Source organism: Arvicanthis niloticus, chromosome 19, assembly GCF_011762505.2.
Source record: "Arvicanthis niloticus isolate mArvNil1 chromosome 19, mArvNil1.pat.X, whole genome shotgun sequence".
NCBI lineage: Eukaryota > Metazoa > Chordata > Mammalia > Rodentia > Muridae > Arvicanthis > Arvicanthis niloticus.
In genome coordinates, this window is record NC_047676.1 from 39,763,177 (window position 1) to 39,777,734 (window position 14,558).

The 14,558-nt window shown below is 39.5% G+C and overlaps 1 protein-coding gene across 1 annotated transcript in view; it reads left to right on the plus strand.

Annotated features, from left to right (window-relative positions):
- The first annotated feature begins 5,475 nt into the window (after positions 1-5,475).
- Ndufs4 (NADH:ubiquinone oxidoreductase subunit S4) overlaps positions 5,476-14,558 on the plus strand; it is a 107,472-nt gene continuing 98,389 nt past the window's right edge. Inside the window, exon 1 of the mRNA XM_034523694.2 lies at positions 5,476-5,608. Within this exon, the coding sequence (XP_034379585.1) occupies positions 5,511-5,608 (98 nt within the window). The 5' untranslated portion in view covers positions 5,476-5,510. The remainder of the gene's footprint in view (positions 5,609-14,558) is intronic.

Below are 14,558 nucleotides of genomic sequence, written 5' to 3' on the forward strand. Positions count from 1 at the left end.
ATTGACAGACAGACACACAGACACACACGCACCTAAATACCAAAACTAAAATGAAGTTGACATGGCACATTTTCCCTGTGTTTCATTGTTTAGACTTTGATAATATTGCTATCGATATTAATTAAAACAATGCTCAGGGAGCCTGAGGCAGAAGGACCATGGTCTACCTAGTAAGAATTTATTTTAACTAAAAAAGAAAAAGAAATAAAGCCTTTATTCCAGTGGTTGGTAAATATAGAAGTTCTATTACTAAGGACAAAAGGGGAAAATATATTGTTATGGAACTGAGGTGTGTTTTTCCCTACCTGTTACCTTTAAAAGCAAGATGCACAGTTGGTCTTGTCATGATGTGACTGCTGGATTTCTTCTTTTTTTTTTTTTATTAGACCAGAACATAATGATGCATTTTGTAGTTGATGACATCTTCTACTGTAAAAAGGGTAGTAGTATTTTGCCAAGACTGAGAACGTATAGAGGATAAAGAGATTTTCTAGTGGGTTAGAGAAAAAGAAAGGACATAGTTGGTGTGATTTCTACAGGTTAAGCTTCAGAAGGACATAGAAGCAGTTGAAACCTTAGGAGGAGAATTCACGAGTGTGAATGGGGCATGTGATTAAATTTATGTAGGAAAATTCTCTGAGTTCACAGGGACTTTGATCATTTGCACCCATTTCCCAAAACTGATTTCAAGAAACAGTTCTTAACTGCACATGAAAATTGTTTCATTGGTTGCCAAGGTCTCAAAAGCCCTGCCAGAGGTCATGATAATTTTATAAGATGATACTGTATCAATTCAAGAGTTTTCAATTAAATTAGCAATAAAAATATAAGATGTGATTTAAAAAATTAGTTTGTAGCCAGTAAATGAGGATGGACTTTTGCCATGCCTCTGGTGATTTTGTGTGAAACTTCGGATAGAAATATCTGGTTTTAATTTATTTTTTTTTCTGGATGCTTTATTAAAGACCCATGTGCAGGGAGAAAAATTGAAAACAGACAACTTTAGATCCACTGTAAATTTCTCATGCCATCAGAAATACTAAGATAAATGTTTCTTTTGGCCACCATGCATGAAATGCAAGCAAGAAGTAAAATCAATTTCTATCCTAATGCTTCTATTTTAAACAATAAAATGCAATGTGCATTGAGACATTCTATTAAGCCTACTAGCATAATCTATAGTTTGGATGAAATTACACTTAAAACAACAACAACAACAACAAGAAAACTCCAAAACCTGCACATAGCAAACTATTTCTGCTCCATTATCCAGCTTATATCCAGTACCTAAAATGTAAGAAATAAGAAAATGAAAGTGGTTATTATTAATGTTTTTTTAATGAAAGCTTAGTAGGAAGTAGATTTCTGCTTTCAGATCTCTTTCCAGCCACAGGAAGGCCTTATCTGTTGTATTCACCAGGTTTCCAGAAAACATCACTGGTTCAAGGGTGGCGTTTTAGAAACCAGTAAGACTGATAGACTGGAAAAAATAATCATAGTAAATGTACCTTATGCAAACCTTTTCTGAACAACAAAATAAGAGAAGAACTATTGACTTGCATTTTGTATATTTAAAGTTATAAGTAGTTTCCCTTTCCTTTCCTCTCTTTAGGTTGTTTTTGCTTTTGTCTTGTTCTGTAGGATACTACTGTGTAGTTCTGGCTGACCTGGAATTTATAGAGATCTGTCAGCCTCTGGTTCTCAAGTACTAGGTGGGATTAAAGGCACCACCAACACACTCAGCTTTCTATATGTCTTTTGTTATGCACTATGTATGAAGTATTAGGCCAAATGAAGCAACGTGCCTATACTTGTCACACTCAGGAGGCTGAGGTAGGAGGAGTATGAATTTGAATCCAGCCTGGCTATGTATCAAGACTCTGTCAGAAGAGGGAGAGCAGTGCCAGGGACACTGAACTAGGTTACATGTTGGGAAGATAACCAGCAGAAACAGATATGGTCCTTTTCTTGTATAAGTGATTTTGCATTCTAAAGAAAGAAAACTATATTGAATTTTAAAAAAAGGGAGACACTAGTAAGGAGAAAGATACCATCTTAAGGATGTCTACACAAAGAATTGATGTAGTCACAGAAATCAGAGCACTAGAAACAAGAGCATTAGATGTTTCTAGCATGTTTTTAGACATAGCATGCTTTATAAACAGTGGTGCAATAATTAAGTTATTTGTTATCTGATATCACACAAAGTGTGGACATTTGTTCTGGGTTGGTTCAAAGCTGGATCAATGATGTCATTAAAAGCACACGCTCTTTCCTTTTCTATGTTCTTTCTTTCTGTTTTGTTGGCTACCATTGGTCCTTTCTTGCTCAAAAGATGCCACAACTCTGGACATTATGTCCTTATATAATGGCCAGCAAAAGATGAATAAGGGGCATTGCTATTTCTCCTCCTCCTCTTCCTCCTCTTCTTCTTCTTCTCCCACCTTCTTCTGCTGCTCTCTCTCTTCCTTCTCCATCTCCCTTGTTGTTCCTTCTCCCTTGCCCCAAGAAGCCTTTCTTTCTGATAAGGGATTTCAGATCCCACCTGCTCTGGACATAGTGATGTGCTAGCTGCAAGATCTCTTCAGGGAAAGCAAGTATACAGCAAGCAGTTTTGGTCTCGTTTTGTAGGTGTTAGGTTCCTTTAACAAGGAAGAGGGGAGGTAGGAAGAGTCTGAGATGTAGTTGCTATCTTATACAATGATATAAAGTAATAGCTAGGATCCGGAGGCCTAGGGGATAATGAGGGAATTGGCAAGAAAGAGTACTCCAGTGAGCGACGACCTATGGAAGATTGGGGCATAAGATAGAAAAACTTTCGGTGAGTGTAGTGGAAGCGGGCTGGAGAAGAAGACAGGAAATAGCCTGTTTTGAACAGATTGGGTATTTTCTCTTTGCCCCCAAAGCAATGATAATCCATTGGAAAGATTCATAAATCAATGTTATATAAATTGGCGGTCAGGATTTGATAATCCAGAATGGACCATGGTCTACATTTAGGTACAAGTGAGAATAAAATCATATAGCTTGGAAATTATTGTGTGTAAAAATAAAATCTTTATTTGATCATTATTTATTGCAGAATTTAAAAAAATAAATCATTCCCAGAGATAAGAAGCCACTAGAAAATTGATTTTAGGGGCTGGAAAGATGGCTCAGCATTTGAGAATTTGAGCTGTTCTTTCAGTCTTGCATTCAATTCCCAGCACCCACATGGCAGCTCACAACTGTCTGCAAGCCCAGTTCCCGGGGACCCAGAAGCCTCACGCAGACATACCTGCAGGCAAAACATCAATGCACGTAAAATAAAAATAAATAAACCATAAAAAAATGAAATCAATCTTATTTCTCGAAGGACTTTTACTCTTTTCACGTGTCGTAGAGCAGAAGAAAAAGAAGCCTGGGAATTCACATAGAAATTTCTAGGGTGGCATTGAAGTTGGAGGTTAGAAGGAGCCTCCCCCAATGGAGGTGACATGTGAGCAAAATTGTAGCGTGAAGGACAGAGACAGAGAGCAGGGGCGAGGGAAAGAGGAGATCCACGGGAGAAGAGTATTCCAGATGTTAGAAAAATATCCGGGACCTAGAGAATATCTAAAGTAAAGTCTTTGAGACAAGCGTGCCTGGTATATGTTAGAAATATCTATTGGGTTTAGAGTATAGCAACTGAAGGGGAACAGAGTAAGGAGTGACGTCAGGAGTCTTTTTTCCCCTCAGGGTTGGGACTAAACCCAGGAGCAGCTCCATGATAAGCAAATGTCATACCACCGAGCTACAGCTTTGCTCCTACATTGGCCTTAAAATATTATAATAAGGTGACCGGCTTTTCTGCTGATGAGCAGAGCTAGGAAGCTCAGCTTGCGGTGTTTAGTAGGAAAGAAGGGAATGTGTGCCTTCCGACCCAATAGCTTTGATTGTTGTGCTGAAGCACACTGGGCAAACGCAAACATCCCTCCAAAGGGGACTGTGGTTTGGATCAGAGTAATGCTAGGAGAGGCAAGGAACATAGTCAAATTCTGAATATATTTGAAAGATGGAGGCAAAAAGAGTGACTAAGGACCACCCTAAGAGACTCGGCTAGACAGCTCAGTGGTAAAGTACTTGCCACCAAGCTTACAACGGACGACATTAGTTGGAATGAGGAAACTGACAGCTGAAGGTTGTTCTCTGACCTCCGCACGCACACGTGCCGTGGCGTACATTTACGCACGTAAATAAATACATTTTAAAAGAATCATCACAGGTATTATGAATACCCAGGTCAACACTATATCAATATAAAAACTTTTTTTTCCCAGGCCATCTGTTAAGCTCTTGCAAAACTAATGTTCTCTCATCAATGTCGGGGTCTCGTTTTGAGAAATGACGATGAAAACATTAGTGGATGTAAAGGTATGTTAATACTCTGGAGGCTGAAGGAGGAGGATTGTAAGTTGAAGTCTAGCCTGGATAACATCGAGAGATCCTGTCTCTTACAAGAAACAAGGAATGTAGTTCAGTGATAAACTGCACGCTTGTCCTGGATTCGACGCTCCAGACTTGGAAGAAAGAAAAAGAAAAGGTTTGTTTTAGGAGAAAAGGTTTGTACTAAGGAGCCAGGTAAGATTAGCTAGGACTCTTGGCAGTTAAACCTGGTTATCGTTTATCATCTTCGGTTATTGTTACTTTTAGTGGTCATTGGAGAGGGATGGGTGACAAATGGAAGGGATGATGGAGATAGGAAGCGTAATCAGGATGGCTCCGCCCCTTTTTCGGGTGGGGGCTGGGGGATGAGGTTTTTGCTTGGTACTTTCAATGACAACCTTCCATCCTCTATCCTCGGCCTGAAACCCAAGGTTTACCAGAAATTAAAGGCTTACAGCAGATTATCAGGCTTTTGGCTACCTGTATGCTAGGCAAGCGCTCTACACTCTACTGAGCTACATCCCCCACTCCCACCCCCGCTAGATTTCATGTAAATCCATATGGTCTTTCTTCCCTCTTTTTTTTTTTTTTTTTTTTTTTTTTTAATCTTTGGCGAGGCCAGATTTTTAGTGTGGAAAATATGATTATTATAACTACAGACCATCAAACTGAGTGCAGCCTGTTCTGAAGGCTTGCAAACAGAATCTGGCAACACTTTGGGAAAGTACTACTTTAGTTTCTCAAAGACTCAAGGAGCCCTCCGGCTCTTTCAGTGGGCTCAGCCTCAGATATTCTGAGTTCTTTGAAAAATTATGAGTTACAGGTGTTTACATATTTGAAGTGTTTTCTTTTGGGCTTCTCAGCCTCAGTGTAAATGACCAACTTTACTAACAATAGACAACATTTGTGTTCACTGAATCCTTTCATCCATTTTCATCTTTATTTCTTTCAACTAGAACTTTTATCTCTTTTCTAGACCCTCAATATCAAAAGGAAATCAAACAGTACATGATTCTGTTTCACTGCGGCCGCATTGCTTTGAGAACGAAGGAAGTGAGTCCCTAGCGGGGATCCGTACTCCCATCCTGGCGTTTGCCCACGGGAAGATGGCGGCGGTCTCAATGTCAGTGTCGCTGAGACAGGCGTTGTTGAGGCGAAGGGCAGTGGCTACAGCTGCCGTTTCCGTCTGTAGAGTTCCATCCAGGTAACATAATTGTCAGCCATGTCGAGCTATTCTTTCAAGTTTACCCAGATCGCTCCACTTTGGCGGAGGCTGGGCCGGTCGGGCCCCGGAGGCGGCCTTGGGAACGCGTCCTCCGTTGACCCTTCCTCGGGATGCGGGGACGGACTCCCTTCTCTGGCAAGGCGCCTGCGGGGCCTCGGGTTTTCGGGAATCCTGGGTCTGCAGCTGCGGGCGAGGGTCTGTGAGAAGGACCTGTGAACAGGGTCGTAGCTCCTGAGAAGGGGAGGAGTCTGGTCGACTTCTCTTACAGTGTCCTGCATCCCTTTCGTTTGTCACCTGTTTGCCCCATTCCAGCCTGGAAGGGTAAATCCCTGCTTTCCCTTCCCTGGCTTTAGTTAATATCGACTAAGCTTCTAAGCAGAAAGGTTGTTGTATTCATCATTCTGCCGAAGGGGGAAACTTCTTAGGACTTCAGGGTTTATAGTAATATTTATCAGAAGGTTATACCGTACCTGTTTTCTATCTGTGCGTTCCCAGGCTTGAGCTCCACCACGGAGCTACGCTCTCAGGCAGCAAGATGGCTTTTATTTTTGTTTATTTATTTCGTTTGTTTGTTTGAGACATAACCCTAGGTGGCCTGGAACTCAGATCTACCCTCCAGAAAGATAGTTCTAAATAGTGCCGGAAGGTTTCTCATCTACGTTTTTTTTTTTTTTTTTTTCCCTAACTCATTACAGTAGTGGGGGGATTGTTATTTTGTTTCCTTGAATCATTTTTGTGGTGATGCCCCCCCCCTTGCAGCATTACTTTATTTCATATATTCTCTGGTTTCCTGAGTTTATTACTAGCACATGTTTACACATATAAGCATTTTAATCTGTGAGATACTATGCTTTATCACTTGTTTCGAAGTTTGTTCCTGTAAAGAGTAGCCTTGTATTGACAGCTGCAAGCTGTGGCGACTACATTAAATGTTTACAGTGAAGATGGGAAGACTGTGTGAGGGGTGAAAGAAGGTGGTACTTAGAAAAAACAAAAAAAAAGTTAAAGTCAGGCACAGTGGCACAAGCCTTTAATGCCAACTCTAGGGAGGCAGAGCCAGAGGCAGTTGGATCTGTGTGAGTTCCAGGACAGCCAGGGCTACTTAGACACTGTCTCAAACAAGACAAAACCATTAAATACCTTTAAGAAAGAAAAAGGAAAATAGAATCTATCAAAATGCTGTTAAATTAGTGGTAAGCTCAATACAAAGGGAATACGGAGTGAAAACAAGCTGGTTTGCCTTCAAAATTTGGAGGCAAATTTTGTTGCAGTTTTAAGTTGTGCTTGTTTTGTGGGAAAGAAAAGGTCACCCTTGGTAAAGTCAGGAGGTTGGTAAAAGGTTCCTGGGACTGGGGATGTAGTTGAGTTGGTACAGAGAGTGCCTAGCATTCATGAGGTACTGGGCTCAGTCTCCAGCACCTAACTCTAATCCCAGCACTCCAGAGTTGTAATAAAAGCACTCACAGAAGGGGAGGGGCTTTTCTGTAGGCAGTCGTAGAGCAGAACATATATTTATACATATACACACACATAAAAAATACTGTCACTGGAAGATAAATGTAATACTGGTGGAAAGTAAAAGATGTTTGTAATTAAGTGTTTTACATGTGAGGAACTTGGGAAATATCAAATCGCTCTCTAAGATAAACTACTCCAGTGGTTACTTCATGGCTAACAAGGTGGTTATCTAGTCTAGATCTTCTCCACTTACACAACATGGAGACTGATTCACATAACTTAATACTAACGTGCTCATTATAGAACTGGAACTGCAAACAAACAAGGGACCATGAGTGTATTTCTCAACAATTATGGTAGTTGATGTTAAGATAATACTGGATTTTATAAACAGGTAGCTATTACTACACATCTAAACTTAACATGTTTTGCTTGTAAATATGTTATTAGAGATTTGAAAATAGCATATGTGAATCGTATAAGGTCATGTTTGTTTCATAGTTAAAAGAGGTAAAACCCAGGGAAAATCATTTTGACTTCATACTCCCACATTTTATTTTTTTACTTAAATGATGTGCATCTTACTTGAGACAATTATGTTTCCCTCCCGTGTTTATATGGAAACTTCTTACAGTATATGCTTACATTAATGATTTGTAAAGACTGAATAGAAAGAAATCCAACCCATCTTTTTGTAATCCTAAAAGAAATAAAGGAGAGCCAGACTAGTGAGGCAAGCGGTGAGAGAGCAAGGAGGTAGAGGAGTGGGAACCGGTGGCAGTGGTCGAAGGAAGCAGTTACCTACTACACTGACACTTGACTTCAATTATAATGTCAATGTAAAGAAAAAAAATGAGCATGTAAGAAAGAAAAAGTAAAACCACAGCCATGTGTCCTGAGGAGAGAAAGTTGGGTAGTACTAGGGTTGGCAGCTTGTGTTCTGTGGGCTTCCATTTCCTTGCCTGAATCTTGCCCTTACTATCCCTAACTGTCCTAAGGGGTTTTCTGACACAAACTGTATCTATTTAAGATGTGAATCTGTCAACAGATAAGTTGGTTTTCTCTTTCAAAAGGGTGACAGGTGGGACTTAAGATACTTGTTGTCCTGTTTGTTTTCCCTTCATTTTAGCATGATTGTCCATGTATCACCTTCCTTCATAGGACTTCTCAGCTTTAGACTGGATCTGTCTTTTCCTACAGCATAGCCTTAGGATAGCAGATCCCCAGAGGGTGTTGACTCATCTCTATGATGAAGAGTAGTGTATGAGACTTTTGTGAGTCTTATTTTGTGCTCCCAACCTCTGGCTGTATTTTGTGGCTTTCTTTCCCACTGTGGAGTTGAGCCTGGAGAGACCTCCAGTGAGGAAGTGGTCCTAAGTGATCCTAGGACATTTGTTGACATCAGTTCTATGTTTACTATGCCTTGATAGCAAGGGAAAGCCTACATTGGTAAACATTGTTGGTTTCTACTTCATTAAATATTTTTGTTTACATTTACTTATTTTGTATGTATATGTTTATATATTCATTTAGGATGTTCTCATTCTTGTTTTTAGGTGAGTAGACAGGTGCAAAAGAGAAATGACTTAAGTTCTCCTTGTAGAAAATAGTTTGATTTACTCATCAATATGTTGACTTCTGTGACAAATATTATTTCTGATAATATTAAATTTAAAATTCCAGTGTCTTCATTTTTTTCTTCTAGCAAGGTATATGTTTTATTTGAAAAACTATTTGATGCTCTTATCTTTTACTTTACTATTATATTTATACTCTAGGAGGAGGGATGAATGTTTTGGGCTTTGAAGGAAAAGAGTTTTCTCTCTGGATTTAGTATAAGAGATTTTTATAGGTGACTTTATTTTACTTTTTTACCCCCATTTTAAGACTGTATCATATGGCCAGATTAGGATGAAACTCACTGTGTAGCTGTGGATGACCTTGAACTCCTGATCTTCCAGCCTCCCTCTCCCGGGTGCTGAGAGTGCAGGTGTGTCTTTTTATACTTTTAAGAAAAATACATACAATGCATGTATTAAGTGTGGTATTCTGAATATATTTTTAAAATTTATTTATTCTTCGCTTATATATTACTTCCTGACTGCAGACCCTCCAAACCCCTTCCCCAACTCCCTTCTTTCTTCTCTACTCCTCCATTTTCTTTTAGAAAAGATCTATTTTCCCAGGTTTATCAGCTATAAGGGTAGGCACAAACCCTGATATCAGGGCTGGATACGGCAGCCCAGTAGAAGGAAAATGGTCCCAAAAGCAGTCAAAAGAGTCATAGACAGCCCCTGCTCCCACTGTCAGTCATCCCACAGGAAGACTAAGCTACACAACTATAACATGTAAGCAGAAGGCCTAGGTCAGACCCATGCAGGTTTCCTGATTGTCAGTTCAGGCTCAGGAACCTCTGTGAACCCAGGTTAGTTGATGCTGTGAGTTTTCTTGTGGTGTCCTTGACCTCTCTGGCTCCTACAATCCTTTCTCTCTCTCTTCAGAGGGATTCTCAGAGCCCTGCCTAAAAACATATTATTTCTTATAAACTTTCCTTATCATTGGGAAACAGTTATTACATTGTGCTTTTAAAAAGTATTGAGTATGCCAGCTGTATTTTCTGAGCTCTTGAGTCTGTTTTTTAAGTTTGTTTTTAAAAATTTTTCATTGATTAACCTGTATCAAGGACACTTTTATTAGCATTTGAGTGAAAAACATGGTAGGCAAGCTATAAATCCTGACAGCTGTTTGGAGTGGGAACATAGAAAAGAGAAAGCAATGATGTTTGTAAGTATCCACATGGATAAAGAAGGGAGGGTAGCTTCAGAGAAGGTGAGAAGTCCTAAGTCTGAGAAAACACGCCTAGGCTTTGGTTAGTATCTGAAACAAAAAGAGAAGGAAAAGCAGATCGGCATGGTGTTGGAGGCTTGTATTTGCTATCTGATGTACTTAAGAAGCTACGTGAAGGCAGTGCTTCTGGGGAGAATAAATCTGCCATGTCCTTAGGGGAGTAATTATTCCTCCCACTTCCTTAGCATGGGGCTACGGTGAACCAGCTTTCCTGAGAGGTGGTCTCTTGGCCACATGTTATTGACCAGCTGAACTGTATTAACTTAAAAACCATTTATTTTGCTTTATGTGTGTGTGTGTTTTGCCTGCATGTAGGTCTGTGTACGACATGCTCATCTGGTACCTGAGGAGGTCAGAAGGGTGCCTTGGACCTCTGGATCTGGTGTTATAGGTGGCTGTGAGCTATCTTGTAGGTGCTGAGACTTGAACCCAGATCTTCTGGAAGAAGCAATAAATGTTTTTAACCTCTGGGCCGCTGGTTTTAACTCTTTAAGGAGGAGACGATAGTGTAAAATTTTAACCTTGAAGCAGATGAGAATGTCATCTGAATTATACATGAGAATGGTCTTCTCTGAAGACCAGCAGTTAAGTCCCATATTCTTATAAAGAGAAAATAGCTTTCTTTTAATAGCCCTTAACAGTGCTCTGCTCTCTGTCCTCACTGGCTCTCAGAGCTACTCCAACAGCATTCCTAGATCAACAGTTAACACCCTAAAATCATTTAAAGGATAGCTGAGATTGGAAATGAATATAACCCAATTTCACGTTTTCCAGTTTCAGGTTTGTTTACTAGAAAGGATTCCTCTCAGGACTGAAGTTTCCATCACCTCCTCATGTAGCCTCTAGGCTGGAGGGCTCATTTAGCAGAAATACAAACTGACTTTCTGGGCCTGAACACTAAGGTGCTGATTCTGAATGAGAAAGGATTTCTTACTTTGGGGTTTTTGCCTTGCACCTGCCCAACCAATTCTAACCTGCCTTCATCATTTTTAACCTTAAAAAAAAAAAAAAAAAAAATCACACACACACACACACACACACGGTTTGAATACCAAGTAACAAACTGTTAGCATTTTGTGTAAAAGTCTGAGATTTAATGAAGCCGTGATGATGGCTAAAATTTAGTTATTAAACCCTCGGGCTGGTGGGTCAGATTGCTTACTGTTCTGTACCCAGGACCCACATAGTTAAAAGGAGAGAACCAAGTCCTGCCAGTTGTCCTCCTACCTCCCTTCATAAGCACATGGACACATACACAAAAATGAATAAATAAAAAAAGAATAAAATCTTGTACTCTTTTAAGGTTAAAAGAATATTGTTGTTGATACCCGAGTTCTTACAGCTTTTCTTTTTTAGCTTCCTAGTCTGAAGAGCTCAAAAGAATCTGCTGTGACTGAATAATACAGTAGCCACAGAGTTGTTTTTGTTTGTTTGTTTGTTTGTTTTTTGCAGCTGCTTTCATCTAACTATTTGAATATTTTTGTAAACTATTCCGTTAGGACAAGGGAACAATTCGTAATTCCTGTTTCAAGTTCTTTTTCTGTGTTAAGTACTCTGCTAGGTAAATGCAGCCTAAGTTATTTGGAATTACTTAATCAAATGGAATCTTTTCTTCTTTCTTGCATTCACAAGACTTACTTAAAAAACAAACAAAAAACAGGATTCCCCTGCAATTTAGTGTTTTGTTTTTTAGATGCCAGCTCTTCCTTAGAGTCACTTGTTACAAGCATCTGAGGTATTCAGGTACTTTGGTCACAATTACTACTTCCATCAATTTTGATTTAGGCTTATCTCTGGAGATTCTAATAGGAAGCTAGGGCTGAAAACTCCTGCCTTTTTTCCCCCCTCTAAGTAGTTTAATAAGTTTTATCTTCAAAGACTTAAAAAATATGGCTTTCTTTGGGAGAGGAATAAAGATTTCCACAAACAAAAAGCTTCAATTTTTTACATTATTAACTTATGTACTAATGAGAGGTGGGGGTGGGGATGGGGCGTGGGTCCGAGGCAGAGAAGGCGCACTGGTGATTTTGGAGAAAACAGGCGTGCTACTCTCGAGAGACTCTTGCTCTTCATTTTGGAAGGGCTCAGGTTTAATATAGCACAGCTGTTGCACTCTGCCCTCCAGAGTTTTAAGAAGAAAGTGTCTTATCCTTTATAATGGAAATGTCCTTTTTAGGGAGGTGATCTTTGGCTGGATATAATTCTTAAGAAAGTTTCTTGCTTCTCTAGAGTTCTTTGTTTCACTAATCTCCTAGAATTGTTTCAGCGGAGTGTTCTCCAAAGCACAGGTCTGATTGCTTTTGGAGTATGTCTTGCTGTGTCCTTAACCAAGCCAGGTGAAGAGTTATTTCTTTGTGTTTTCTAGGGCTCAAAAATATGTTCTTTGCTTTATTTGGCCACTTCATACATAAGTAAAAGGTCCTTGCTTGACAAAAGATCTGTTCTAGATGACTGTTCAACAAGCCATATGCTTCTCCTAAAAATGTCACTCCATCTTGATGAACTTTAAAGTAAATGCAGATGTTTGGAGTCTTTTGAGGACCACCACTCTGAATGGAAAGAGCACTTCTTTTCAAGAGATTCCTTCACTGTACTTAAATATATTTGGATGAAATTTATACCTTTTGTTTTAAGATCGTTATTAAAACAAAAATTTTAATATCCTTATTAAATTCATTTTAATATCCTTATTACACATAAGTTTTTGAAAAATAAAATACACCTCATAATACCACATTGTATTTATTGAACCTTTTAAAAATATGAAACTTAAAATACTTTGTAATAATTATTTTTGGGTAGTGAGAAAAGTGTTAGTTTTTAATCAAAAGAGTGGCTTCTGCCTTCATAGAAGGCATATACTTAAAAGTATAGTTTATAGATTCATACTTGACTTGGAAGAAAATTATTCTAGTTTGTCAGCTATATATTTAATGTAAGAATCTCTGGAATTTCTGCTGAAGATCTGAGTTTCTGGTAACTCTAGAAACAGTTTTCTTCACTGTGACAAAGTGCCCTCTAGAAATACTAAGGGGGAAAAGCTTATTGTGGTGAATGGTTTTGTTCATGATGTGCTTCCTCCATTTGCAAAGACCTGTGATGAGGCAGAATATCACAGGAGCAGAAGGGTGTGGCACAGCAGTGTTGTTCACCTCACAGCCGGCAGGACCCATAATCAGGAAGGGGCCCTAGCTAGATCCAGTCCCAGAGGGCATTTGCCTCTTCCAGCTACACCCTACCTCCCAAGTTACCAGCACTTTCCAAAATAGTGCCGTTAGCTGGAAACTAAACCCTCAAGACATGAAGGGTGTGGGAGACACTTTATATTCAAACCATAACACACACACACTGTTCTTTTATACTCATTGGTAAGTGTTATTTCTCTTTGTGCTCTACAGAGTAAGTCTTTCCCCTGTGGACTTGCCATCCTTTCCTGTAACTAGGCTTAGCATCTTCAACTTAATTATTCTATTAAAATGGCCAGATTCCTTGATGTGTTCCTGCCTGTTTATACCCCTTAGGATATTGTAATGGTTAATTTTCTTTATCAGCTTGGTTGGGTTAAGAATGCCTAGGTGATTAGTGAAGCACTCCTTTGGTTGAATCTGTGACAGTGATGGGACTGGATGATTAGAACGTAAGGGTTCTGGCATGATGAATGGATCTTTAGATGGGTTCATATTATTAATGCATAATTAGGAGATGGTGCAAAGAAGGAGGTGTGTTTTTTAGGAGAAGTAAGTCATTTGAGATATGAACTTGGGTCTGTATCTTACTTGGTCCCTCCCTGTACAGCCCCCCTCTCTGTTTCCTGGAGTGCCAAGAATGAACAGTTTTCCTGCCATATATTTTGCCCAACCTCAAGGGGCCACTTGACTGGATTAATAACTCTGAAGCTGTGGATCAAAACAAAAATTCCTCCTTTTAACCTGTTCTCAGACAATTAGTCACAGCTTTGCAAAAAGTAATGACAATAGATGTTCTTTGTTTTGCCACTGCCTGTGTTTGAACTGTGTATTATAGTTTTGTTTAAGTGGTCCAGTGAGCTAATCTATCCTTCCCCTTCCTCCCTCCCTTTTTCCCTCCTTCCCCCCACCTTCCTTCTCTCCCTCTCTCCTTTCTAAGAAAGCAAGTTTATTTAGTAGCACACTGCAGAGGGTTGCAGGCTGGCCTATATAAGAGTGCTACCTGCAGTCTCATTTCTCTTTATTTCTCTTTAGATTTATTTTTATTTTATGTGTATGAAGTGTTTTAGCTGTGTGTATATATGTGCACCACATTTGTGTCTGGTGCCCATGGAGGTCAGAAGAGGAACTTGGTCCCCTAGACTATTGTCAGCGGCTATGTGGGTACTGGGAACAGAAGCTGAGTCCTCTTGAAGAGAAACAAGTGTTCTTTAGCACTGAGCTGACTCTCCAGCCCACTTTTTTCATTTCTTATCGTACATTCTATAAAATAAAGGTTTTTACAAATTTATTAGGTGTTTCCCCAGTGCTGGCTAGTTTTATGTCAACTTGACATACAAACTAGAGTTATCTGTATAGACAGAACCTTAATTGAGAAAATGCCTCCATAAGATCCAGCTGTAGGACAGTTTTTAAATTAGTTATTGATGGGGGAGTGC